The sequence below is a fragment of the Oncorhynchus masou genome, chromosome 24 (assembly GCF_036934945.1).
Source record: "Oncorhynchus masou masou isolate Uvic2021 chromosome 24, UVic_Omas_1.1, whole genome shotgun sequence".
Lineage (NCBI taxonomy): Eukaryota > Metazoa > Chordata > Actinopteri > Salmoniformes > Salmonidae > Oncorhynchus > Oncorhynchus masou.
Window position 1 is genome coordinate 72,038,669 of NC_088235.1, and position 12,985 is coordinate 72,051,653.

The 12,985-nt window shown below is 46.4% G+C and overlaps 1 protein-coding gene across 2 annotated transcripts; it reads left to right on the top strand.

Moving 5' to 3' along the window:
* The first annotated feature begins 84 nt into the window (after window positions 1–84).
* Window positions 85–12,039, top strand: LOC135512576 (zinc finger FYVE domain-containing protein 9-like). Of its 2 annotated transcripts, XM_064934739.1 has the most exons (16): window positions 85–223; window positions 1,593–2,458; window positions 2,589–2,688; window positions 4,746–4,957; window positions 5,413–5,545; window positions 5,849–5,971; window positions 6,154–6,309; window positions 6,485–6,709; window positions 6,970–7,052; window positions 7,231–7,335; window positions 7,794–7,944; window positions 8,408–8,488; window positions 8,853–9,015; window positions 10,473–10,578; window positions 10,711–10,890; window positions 11,170–12,039. In XM_064934739.1, the coding sequence occupies exons 1-16, from the start codon at window positions 160–162 to the stop codon at window positions 11,329–11,331; spliced, it is 2,910 nt and encodes a 969-aa protein (XP_064790811.1). In that variant the 5' UTR covers window positions 85–159; the 3' UTR covers window positions 11,332–12,039. The 2 variants fall into 2 exon arrangements, with proteins under 2 accessions (XP_064790811.1, XP_064790812.1); XM_064934740.1 differs by lacking the exons at window positions 10,473–10,578; window positions 10,711–10,890; window positions 11,170–12,039 and having other exon boundaries at window positions 8,666–8,864.
* The last annotated feature ends 946 nt before the right edge of the window (window positions 12,040–12,985 follow it).

The window sequence follows — 12,985 nt, forward strand, 5'->3', positions numbered from 1 at the left end:
ACATTTAAGGACATCCTTGAGTTTATTTAAGACCTGCAGTGAGAGAGAGAGAGGGGGCGGGGGACGCAGAAGGAGAGAGGGGAATAGTGGGAGGGAAATCGTCCCTCTGCTAGTGAGCAGGACTGCTTTTCTTGTCTTCTTCGCCACTAATGTTGCAATATGTTGAAGTTCTTCAGTGCCCGGGACGATGAGAATGAAAGCCTATTGGGTTCATTGACAGAAGGTACGTTTGTAATTCTATTCCAAAATAAAATCCTACAGATAGAACTACATCATCTGGCGCTATCGTAGGGGAAATTGTAGCTGATCTGTGCAATCATGCGTCTTGCCGCGTGCGACACATTCATAGAAAGGTAGAAGCACACGAGAATATTCCTTCAGCCTATATGAATTAATGGGAAATAAGACTTGATTTATATGGAAATTAACGCGATAAAGGGAATAATGCTGCGATATTAACCTGCAACGATTAATGAATCGGGATGGGGAGCAAATGTCGCATTGCCGTGTTCACTGGTTGAGGGGATTTAAACTGTTGCACGTGTGCTGGATGCGTCACCGTCCCGCGAAGCAAACGCTCAGTCAGCTGTACTGGTTGAGCCCTATTGTAGTTTATATGCGCCGTAATAAAGATGATATATTTACAAGTAATCTGTGATCGTCAGCATGAATGGTTGGGGTGCAAAAACGCGGGGAAGGGGGGGGGGTAAAGCTGCAATGCAGTTTTACCCCGACAAGAATTCACCAACGCTAAAGGGTAGGCCTATCTGAAATTGTGCAATAGGCAATAACCAACCAAGGCTCAATCACAGCATAATGCAACCCCAAATCTGAATTATGAATTTTTCTTCCTCACAGTCTTAACATTTTGTCTTATTTCAGTCGATAGCGGAGTATAATATTGAAAAAAATATATAGAATTAAATGTCTAAATATCTTTATTTGTGTTATTGACATTATCCCTCAATTCTCGAAAATTCCAAACTAACTGTATGCACCTTTATTAATAATGTAACTTTTATAATAATAATAGTAATGTACATAATCTAACATCCAGTTTTGCCACTGAAGCCTGTATTTTGTTAATGCTGGTGTTTCACTACAGCCCTATTCCCCAGAGAATGAGTCAGCTTTACCTGGCTCTCTGGACCTGTCTCCCTCTGAAATGGCACCCTATTTTCTATATAGAGCATTACTTTTGACCAGACCACTATGGGCCTGTAGTACACTACATAGGGAATAGGCTGCCAAAAGTAGTGCACTTCATAGGGAAAAGGCTACCATTTGGGACGTATCCTAGCTCTCTCAAGGATGACAGTGCACATATGTTGGCCTCAGTGGACGATTTAACTTATCTAAAGCAATGAGATAAATGGCCTCCCATTTATTGGACCCATTACCACCTAGGAACACAGACTGTCCCATCTGGGATCATGGGCGTGAGTGAGTGCTTAGGTGCTCTTGTGGATTAAATGTCACGTTCTTCGTATATGCCTGTTTGTTCTCTTAGTGAAGTAAAATGTCTGTGTCAGGTTCATGTCACATATACCTTTACATAGTTTTGATCTGTTCCCGTGTCTTTGTATGAACAGATGAATCGGATGCTCCGTCTCTGATGGATGCTAAGCACCACTGGCTCCACAGACCCTGTCTGCTGATGCTCAAAGATGGGGATGTCACAAAGCCAGGACAGCTGGGCTGTGGACACATCGGATCAGATTCCCCTGCAAAACCCAAAGTCCATTCAGAGGGGGTCCTGAGCCCAGGGGTGGCTCCTGTTTCCCAACTGGAGACCCCCGCTCAGAGACTGATGAGACAGCTGGAGGAGGGAAACTGCACTGTGACCACTCTTTCAACATGGGGAGAGAGGAATTTTGGGGAGGCTTCTACCCCCCTAATGCTCAGCCCCTCCAAAGCTGCTGGGCCAGAGGTGGAGGTGGAGGTGGAAGAGGAAGTGAAGAACAAGCCCCAGCCATCCTCCTCCAAGGAGGACTCTGTGGTTGAGGAAAAGGAGCTGGAGGAGAGTGGACTTGAGCTGCAGGACCCCCCCAGTGGCTCAGATGCCCTAGGCCCTTACATTGACGACCCGTCTGGTCCCCCTGTGGAGGAGCCCTATGGAGGCGGCCATGATGCCCATATCCAAGGGCCTAGACTGGGGCTTCAAAGCCAGACCAAAGCCAACGGACTAGCTAATGATGAGACCAACGCCAACGGAGTTCAAGCAGATAGTGAAGAGGGAGCTATGGGGGACTGCACACCTTCCCCTATGTCTCCATTGGTGGATCCAGACAATGAGCTACAGGCCGGCCCCGCGGGCATTCTGTCCAGGGAGCGAGGCACTATCCTCGGGGAGGTAGCCCCCGTGTGGGTCCCTGACGCCCAGGCGCTGGTCTGTATGATGTGTGAAGTCAGGTTCACCTTCACCAAGAGAAGGCACCACTGTCGCGCCTGTGGCAAGGTGAGGGTCTTGCACCACTATTTTGTGTGTGTGTGTGTGTGTGTGTAGGTTGTATTTAAAGTAAGAAGGGATTGGATGTTATCCCTGAGAAATTAGGCTGACCATTTGTGAGCGTGTGTCTGTGCTACAGGTATTCTGTTCAGTGTGCTCCGGTCTGAAGTTTCGACTAACACACCTGGATGGGAAGGAGGGGCGTGTCTGTGTCTCCTGTCACTCAACTCTAGTGAAACGTGAGTATCACATGACAACACTGTTACCATGACACTACCGGGTAAATCCATTTAAATTCAATCACTTTTTGACAGGAACCCTTTTGTAGAAGTGCTCATAAAGTGATTTGGAGTCGACTGCCAAAACATGAGATTTCTATAATTTAAAAGCTTACAAACAGGGTTGTCAAACTATTTAATAATTTATGTGAATAAAAAAGAAATAATAATATGTCCCCTTTTAACCTTTAATGTAAATGACTTAATAAAAAAAAACTAAACTCAGATTTTTTTCATATTTGCATATGTTGTTGCTTATACCCTATTTTACATTGTCTGAAGTTTTTGTCTTGTTCCCGCTATCGGTTGAGACACAACATGTTCCTGAATAAAGGGTAGATATCATGTTTTGGCTGATAAATGCACTAAAATGGGAATAAAATACAGATTTCTACTTTCAAATGGTCCCACAAACCCCAGAGAATGTTGACTTGAATGGGAATATCTGTTGTTTGAAATTACAGTGCATTTGGAAGTATTCAGACCTCTTGACTTTTTCCACATTTTGTTACATTACAGCCTTATTCTAAAATTGATTAAATTGTTTTTTTTTCCTTCTTCAATCGACACATATTTCCCCAGAATGACAAAGCAAAAATAGTTTTTAGACATTTTAGAAAAAACAGAAATATCACATTTACATTAGTATTCAGACCCTTTATGCGGTACTTGTTGAAACAACTTGTACTTGTTGAAACAACTTTGGCAGCGATTACAGCCTTGAGTCTTCTTCGGTGTGATGCTATACGCTTGACACACCTGTATTTGGCTGAGTTTCTCCCATTGTTCTCTGCCGATCCTCTAAAGCTCTGTCAGGTTGGATAGGGAGTGTCGATTCAAACCTATTCTCAGGTCTCTCCAGAGGTGTTCGATCGGGTTCAAGTCCGGGATCTGGCTGAGCCACTCAAGGACATTCAGAGACTCCAGAAGCCACTCCTGCGTTGTCTTGGCTGTGTGCTTAGGGTCGCTGTCCTGTTGGAAGGTGAACCTTCACCCAAGTCTGAGGTCCTGAGAGCTCTGGAGCAGGTTTTCATCAAGGATCTCTGTACTTTGCTCCATTCATCTTTCCCTCGATCCTGACTAGTCTCCCAGTCCCTGCCTCTGAAAAACATCCCCACGGCACAATGCTGCCACCACCGGCTTCATCGTAGGGATGGTGTCAGGTTTCCTCCAGACGTGACGCTTGGCATTCAGGCCAATGAGTTCAAACTTTGTTTCATCAGACCAGAGAATCTTGTTTCTCATGGTTTGAGTCCTTTAGTTGCCTTTTGGCTAACTCTAAGCAGGCTGTTATGTGCCTTTTTATTGAGGACTGGTTTCGGATCTCTATGGACAATTCCTTCAACCCCATGGCTTGGGTTTTGCTCTGACATGCACTGTCAACTGTGGGACTTTATATAGACAGGTGTGTTCCTTTCCAAATCATGTCCAATCAATTGAATTTACCACAGGTGGACTCCAATCAAGTTGTAGAAACGTCTCAAAGATGATAAATGGTACACCAATTTTTGTGGTGTACCAGCTAAATTACAGTCTTCTGAAGGGATAGGTCCATTCTATGAGTTATATTTCTATGATTGAAATGACACCCACCCTGTCTTCAAGAGCATGTTGTGTCTCATGTTGTGTCTATAATTGATGTTAAAGGTTTAAAAAATGATGAGAATTCAAAAAAACTTTGTTTGATAACACTGTTTGTAAGCTTTTAAATTGATCAAACTCAATCGTTAATCTTTTCCAGTGATGAAGACATGGATGTCTCATGGTGGGGTATGCAAGACGGATCAACCTTGAGCACCGTTATCTCCTGAATGTTTTTGCATTCATTGTCCAAAAAGTCACTTTCTGACCACTTCTTCCATGGGCGAACATGTAATGGAACGTTTTGTTTAAATCAAAAGGGATGCTGTCAAAAAGTGATTGAGGCAATGAATGTCATATAAAGTTAATTGGTGCAATATGTAGACATTTCTTCCCGTCTATATTATTGACTTTCTCTCATGTATGTTGTTCTTCAGGAACCCCTCCAAGGGGGAGGAGGAAGGTGTGGTTTGCTGATGAGATCCTATCCAATGAGAAATCAGACTCTGCACCTTGTACCCCAATCAGAGGCCCCACCTTTTCACCGCTGTTATTGAGGAGAAGTATAGCTGCTACAATCAGAAGCGCCACTGGCTCACCACAGACCAGCAGGAGGGCCCCAATAGCACAGGAGATGCCCCTGCTCAATGTATGTAAAAACAAAACGTATCAGACCGGACTGATTTGCTGCAATTTATGCAATTCAAATAAAATAAAAGTTCTAAGGATGTGGTAACATGATTTCTGTTGGTATCTTTGATATCCATAACCCCACAGTATTCCACAAGCTCTCTCTTTTTGACTATCTTTCTGCCTCACTATCTCCCTCCTAGTCCTGCTTCCCCTCCTCCCTCCACCTAGGGGCAGTAGGTAGCTGAGAGGCTAGAGAAGCAGGTCAGCAACCGGAAGGTTGCTGGTTGGAATCCTATGTCTGGTGGGAAAATCTGTCTGGGACTGTCCTCGATGCTATCACCTGCCGTTAGGCCCTTGAGCAAGGCACTTAACCCCTAAACTGCTCACCCGGCGCCGTGTGTGTGTCAGAGCGGACCAATTTCTGCCTTAATCAAGTGTTCTCCTCATCCTTCTTCTCCCTTCTCCGTATAGCCTCTGCAGGAGGCATGTGGGCCCTGTGGCTGGGGTACAGCAGCCTTGGTCAGCAGCCACATCAGCAGCTCTGCCAATCTTATCCCACTGGAGGGCCTCCCTCCCATCCTCACCTCCACCGGAGTCAAAGGAGGTACGACCAGGCTACTATCACTGGAGATGTTAACGGCTTGATTACTGCAAAGCCATGTTTGGGGAAACCCCTGGCTTACTGTACTGGGACTGTCGTACAGTTAGGTAGACAGCATTAGAGGTGTTACTCTGGTTCGTTATCAGGCGTTATGTCTTCGTGTTGGGCAATTTAATAGGATGTAAACACTAGTGGCCAGCTTACACATCTTATTTAGACACAGAGGTTAAACTATGGCTGACTGTTTTTAAAGGCGGTATTTGCGTCTACGGGTGTCGAGCTCACAGTTTCCTCTGTCTCGCCCAGACTACACAGTCGAGGAGAGGCCCTCTGAGATGGTTCTCATCCAGGAGCTGGAGAGCGGCAGGCCCAACTCCCTGGTCTTTGTCCTCAACGCCAACCTACTGGCCATGGTCAAGCTGGTCAACTGTATGTGACCGTTCCTCTCAACCTTCAACCTTTTTTCAGTCACTGACAGTGTGTATACACTGTTTACATGTATTCCTAGCTCACCATTGACTCAAGTCACATGTATATTTTAGAAGAGTGTCAGACCGTGTCTCCAGCAGTGACCTCACATTGAAGCACTGCCTCTCATTGGCTCTCCCCAGATGTAAACAGGAAGTGCTGGTGTGTGACGTCCAAGGGCATGCATGCGGTAGGCCAGGTGGAGGTGGTGGTGCTTCTGCAGTGTCTGCCTGAGGAGAAGAGCTTCCCCAAGGACATCTTCAGCCACTTCATACAGCTCTACAGGGACGCCCTCACAGGTGAGACTGGCGCTGACGTGGTCTGGCAACTTAGCTACCGTTGACCAGCACTGGACAAAGCTCTGAAGCAGGTCTTGAAAAGACTTCCAAGTCTGTTTAATGGTGTGCTAGTCCCTCTCTCTATATCTCTCATTATCCCCCCCCCCATCTCATTCTCTCTCCTTCCGTCCACCAGGCAAGGTGCTAAGCCACCTGGGTCTCTCCCAGTTCTCCAGTAGTTTCCTGAGCAGTGAGGAGCATGCAGGGTTCCTCTGGGTACGCTCCACTCTCCAGTCCCTGCAGGGCCTGCCTATACCCAACCAGCCCTTCCTCTTTGGCCTACTCGTCCACCGGGCTGAAGTACCCTGGGCCAAGGCCTTCCCCCTGCGCCTCATGCTCAGACTGGGGGCTGAGTACAGATGTGAGTCAGGGCTCTGGAAGCGGGAGAGAGATGTAGCTGGGTAGAGAGAGAGAGAGAGAGAGAGAGAGAGAGAGAGAGAGAGTGTGCGCGTGCATGTGCATGCAAGCAATACCCACATGAAGGCAGGATAGCTGTCGGTTTGTGGTATCTGTTCCATGTGTTGCTATGGCGACGCGGCTTTTCTCTTCTTTGTATGCGTTTCACTGCCACATCCACCCAGTGTCATCCCCATTAAGGCATTCCTCTCCCTTCCTTTCCAGTTTACCCCTGTCCTCTGTACAGTGTGCGCTTCAGAAAGGCTCTTTTTGGGGAAACTGGCCACACCATCATGAGGCTGCTAGTAGTAAGTAGCTTGCCTCTCATGACAATAACAGTAATCAACACCAAGGTTGTATTCATTGGGGCACACCATACCAAAACGATTCTTACTGGACAAATTCAGATAGTCCCTGCCTGTTTCAGTCAGTTGTTTCCATTTGGTGCCTAATGAATCATACATTTTTTCCCTCATTGCTTCCCAGGACTTCAGGAATTACCGGTACACTCTGCCAGTGGTGCCTGGACTCACTGTAGATCTGGAGGCTCAGAGGACCTGCATTAAAATCCCCACCAATGGCTATGAGGAGGTACAGCTAAACCATGAAACAACACTTGGTTAACTGTGACCAAGAAGCTGCTATAAATGCTTATAAATACATTGTAAATGATAAAAACACTCCTTTATAAACAACTCTTTCATCAATAGATCAAGGGGTGACATCAATACATTCTCTCTCTCTCTCTCTTTCTCTCTTTCTCTCCTCTCTCCTCTCTCTCTCTCTCTCTCTCTTCTCTCTCTCTCTCCTCTCCTCTCTTCTCTCTCTCTTTCTCTCTTTCTCTCCTCTCTCCTCTCTCTCTCTCTCTCTCTCTCTTCTCTCTCTCTCTCTTCTCTCTCTCTCTCTCTCTCTCTTTCTCTCTCTCTCTCTTCTGTCTCTCTCTCTCCTCTCCTTCTCTCTCTCTCTCTCTCTCTCTCTTCTCTCTCTCTCACTCTCTTCTCTCCTCTCTTCTCTCTCCTCTCTCCTCTCTCTCTCTCTCTCTCTCTCAGCTGATGAGGGCTTTGAATAAGTCCAATGAGCATGTGCTGGCCATGGGGGCATGCTTCAACGTGGCGGCAGACTCCCACCTCATCTGTGTTCAGGGGGACGATGGCCAGTACCAGACTCAGGCCATCAGCATCCACAATCAGCCTCGCAAAGGTGAGAAGCCCCAGGAATCAACAGACGGTGATGGGGACTATGGGATACTGCAGACTGCCTGTCCTGTAAACAAAGAGAAATACCAGTAGAGGGGGAATGCTACACAAAGGGCCAGCAGCACGTCACCTACCATCAGGAAGAGGGAGAGGGAGGGAGAGAGATTACAGTACAGAGAGGTAATATTTACTGCCACGTAATCTGGCTTTTGGCAGCCTAGGGGGAAATCGTATGCGTGATTTGTCATGTCTTTATATGCTCACTTGCAATAACCGTGCCTTTGCTGTCACTTTTTTTCACCACTGGAGGGCAGTGTCGCGTCACGTGAAAGGGTGAACCATCATGAGAAAGTTACTTGCTGTAGAAAGCTTACCTCTGTCATTAGTTTTGGTTAGTCCAACTGTAATATTTAGATGTTTCTATCTACAAGTCAGGTGGTTATATATGGGGCTGTGTTTTGTTTCAGTCACCGGTTCCTGCTTTTTTGTGTTCAGTGGAGCTCTGAAAGCAGCATCGGGATATCTTGCCAAATCCAGCATCGTGGAAGGTAGGATCACACTTGTGTATCTTCGCTTAAAACTGGAAAGTTTCCTTACTAGTCGAATTTAACTAAAACACAGAAAGTCATATTGTGATTGCTTTACTACTAACTTATCCTAAATAAGATTTCCTTATTTAGTCTGTCAATGTTTGTCTGTATGTGTGTGTCCATGTGCACTCAAAGTTGTGTGTGTGGCTGTATGTATGTGCATGTGAGTGTGTGTGTGTCCTTGTTGGTGTCTCTCTCTCTCTCTCTCTGTGTGTCTGTGTGAGTGTGTGTGCGTGTGTGTGCGTGTGCGTGCGTGTGCGTGCGTGTGCGTGTGTGTGCGCGCGTGTGTGTTTTTTTTTGCTTTTGCTGTCCCCCTCTCCAGATGGGCTGATGGTGCAGATCACCGTGGAAACCATGGTGGAGCTTCGCCGGTCGCTACGGGAGATGAAAGACTACACCATCACCTGTGGGTCGATTGACCAGTCAGACAGCCAGGAGCATGTCCAGGTCCAATGGCTGGATAAGGAATGCACTTTGAATAAGGGGTGAGTGTTAGGTCATTAAACTTCTGATCAGTGTCCCATGATTTGTTTTTGTTTTTTGCCTATCGTTATCCTACATTTATTCTACAGCGTTGTTGGGTGCTTGTTTCTGATTGGCTAGAAGGGCATTCTAGAATAGACATTAAAACCAGATGACGGGCCGGTGGGAAAAGACATCGGGACGTTGGAATAGATATCAGAACTCCGTGGGATCATGACTCAATAAGCACCTACACATGCAGACCGTACTTGCTACAAAGTTACAGAACACTAAACCAGCCACCACACAAACTGAACATGGATACATTGTAAATGCAGGTCCAACGAGAAACTGATGGTCACTCTGACAGAGCTCCAGAGTTCCTCTGTGGGGATGGGAGAACCTTTCAGAAGGACAGCCATCTCTGCAGCACTCCACCAATCAGCCCTTTATGGTAGAGTGGCCAGACGGAAGCCACTCCTCAATAAAAATCACATGACGGCCCACTTGGAGTTTGCCAAAAGGCACCTGAAGGACTCTCAGACCATGAAAAATAAAATTCTCTGGTCTGATGGAACCAAGATTGAACTCCTTGATGAAAACCTGCTCCAGAGCGTTCAGGACCTCAGTCTGATGCGAAGGTTCACCTTCAAACAGGACAACGACCCTAAGCACATAGCTAAGACCATGCAGGAGTGGCTTCGGGACAAGTCTCTGAATGTCCTTGACTGGTCTAGCCAGAGCCCAGAATAGAACCCGATCGAACATCTCTGGAGAGACCTGAAAATAGCTGTGCAACGACACTCACCATCCAACTTGACAGAGCTTGAGAGGATCTGCAGAGAAGAATGGGAGAAACTCCTCAAATACAGGTGTGCCAAGCTTGCAGCGTCATACACAAGAAGACTCGACGCTGTAATCTCTGCCAAAGGTGCTTAAACAAAGTATTAAATAAAGAGTCTGAATACTTACATAAATGTAATATTTCAGTTTTTTATTTTTAATACATTTGCAAAAAATTTGAAAAACCTGTTTTTGCTTTTTCTTTATGAGGTATTATGTGTAGATTGATGACTGGGAAAAAAACGATTAAATTCATTTTAGAATAAGGCGGTAATGTAACAAAATGTGGAAAAAGTCAAGGGGTCTGAATATTTTCCGAATGCACTGTACTGGCACGGTTTTCCCGCCCTCGACGTGCCAATATATCCTCCAGACACCGGCTTTCGGACATGATCACTTAAGTCTCAACGAGTGTCCCAACGCTGCGTCGTCAATTATTTCCAAGGTAACGTAAAGAACGTTGGCGTTTTATATCTTCCTTCAACCTCTCTCACTAACCCCACCCCCTTGTCGCTTCATCCACCTTTCAAGTCTTCCCCAGACTATCGGACCCTCTTGTCCATCGCTGTAGAATACCCTTTATCGTCGCTTGCCTTCTCTGTATGGCTGTGTGCGTGCGTGCATGTGTATCTTGCAGTGTTATCAGCCCCATTGATGGGAAGTCCATGGAGTCCGTCAATAGTGTGAAGATGTTCCAAAAGTCAGAATACAAGTCCAATGGAAAGGTCATCCGCTGGACAGAGGTACGCACGTCCCAACTTTTTCACCGCTACTCTTGGTTTCTCGCGGTACTCTTACTCAAAGCCATTTGTCTCTGTACTGTATTCCCCTAAGTGCATGCCTATGTCTTTGTGAGTCTCTTGTGTGTTTCCCAGGTGTTCTTTGTACAGAGAGGGGATCGTCCTAAGAGCCAGGGTGACCACCATACAGAACACAGCCGGCTGACAGAGCGACTGGCCCGGGCATTCTGCCTGGCACTGTGCCCACACCTCAAGCTGCTGAAGGAAGATGGCATGGCCAAGCTGGGGCTGCGTGTCACACTGGACTCCCAACAGGTGAGGGTGCCCATTGAATGAACATACTGGACTTGGACCATTTAGATGTTAAGAAATACAACTTTCTGGGAGCGGAATCTTTCAAATTGCGCGTCATCTGACTTTAGTAGTTGTAGTAACTCTTGAATGCCTAAGATGTGAGTTGGGGACCACCTTTTTTAAACAGGAAGTTATTAGTCATGTAAACAGTGGCGGGATGTAAGCCTTCGTGATGTTGCCAAAGCTGGCAGTGAAAGCTATCGATGTGTGGCGGGTTAACATCGCTGTTTCATGTTCCAGGTGGGGTTTGTGGCCGGCAGCAATGGCCTACCACTCCCAGCCCCGTACCTCAGCATTTTGGACACTGTGCTGACGCCCATCATCCACAGCAGGGGGCGCAAGAGGAGCGAGGGACCCGTAGTCATAGAGCTCATCTTCTACATCCTGGAAAACATCTCTTAGGGGAGGGGGTCAAAGTGCACACGCTCATCTCCACATCGCGCCGTCCACTCACCATCCTCTCTCCTGGCTCTCCATTTGTGCTGCTGTGAGTTCGAACGAGCTTCAAAACAGCGTTGGTTGAAGGAGTACGCTCATGTAATGGACATAAAAGCTTACCTCCAGGCTCTATATGTCTCAGCCAGCCTGTGGCAAGAGGTGGCTGGGTGGTAAGTGGTCTGACTCAACAAAGCTGTTCCATAGGTCACTCTGCCTTGGCCTCTAACTCAGCAGCAGAAAGAAATGCCACCCTCATGTTGTTTTTCCCACTGTCAGGCTTTGTACCAGTGTCACCAGTGTTACTGTGGAATAACATCAAAACACACACCTGAAACCCGAAAGTGGCCATGAGATCAGGGTATAGTAATCTGCTTCATTTCGTGGCTTGAGACCAGTACGTCTGTATATTTTCAATAGAAATGCCCATATTTTGAGAATGCCTTTAAACTGGGGACTGGATTCAGCCCCTGACCTTAAAAAGCAATGGGAAAAAGAGAATGACTTCAAAAGAAATATATCAGTAGATCTGTAGCTAGCCGTTTGATGCATACTGAATGAATGAATGTTTAAGAATGTTTTCATATTTGAATGTATTTGAATTCCTCTTGATTGCCCCTGAAATGCATTACTGTCAACCTAGGATGAATTAAACATGATATTAACACAAGGAAATCATACAAGGTTTTGATTTTTGAACCAAATCAGATCTTTATTGGTTGCATACACCTATTCTTCCGATGGTATCTCAGGTGCAGAGAAATGCTTATGTCTCTCTTATGCTTCGACAGTGCTGTAATCCAGAACAATACAAAACAATATCAGAACAGGCAATGTCAGTCCGGAATATAAATATATATGTATATGATGGTGTGTTTAGACAGTATATGAATATAATTAGTGTGTACAGCAGTAGTTAAATAAGATGAGCCTTGACTAGAATACAGTATAAATATGAAATGGGTTAAAACAGTATGTCAACATAATTAAAGTGACCAGTGTTCAATGACCATGTACATCGGGCATCAGTCTCTACGGTGCAGGGTAGAGCAACGGGTGGTAGTCGGCTAGTAACAGTGACTAAGTTCACTGCAGGGTACTGGGCAGAGGCCGGCTAGTGGGGACTATTTAACAGTCTGATGGTCTGGAGAAGCTGTTTTTCAGTCTCTCGGTCCCAGCTTTGATGCACTTGCACTGCCCTCGCCTTCTAGGTAGTAGCGGGAAGAACAGGGCTTGGCTCGGGTGGTCGGAGGTCGTTGATGATCTTCTTGGCCTCCCTTTGACACAGGGTGCTGTAGACGTCCTGGAGGGCAGGCAGTGTTCACCCGATGATGCGTTGGGCAAACCACAACACCCTCTGGAGAGCCCTGCGGTTGCGGACTGTGCAATTGCCGTACCAGGCAGTGATACAGCCCGACAGGATGCTCTCAATGGTGCATCTGTAGAAGTTTGTGAGGATCTTAGGGGCCAAGCCGAATGTCTACATCTGCCCAGTGAGGTGCACGCCGAGGAACCCTCTTCACTGGTCCCTGTCGATTTGGATTGCGTTGTGCTTTCTCTGCTGCCTCCTGAGTTCCACAATCAGCTCCTTAGTTTTGTCGAGGGAAAGATTATTTTCCTA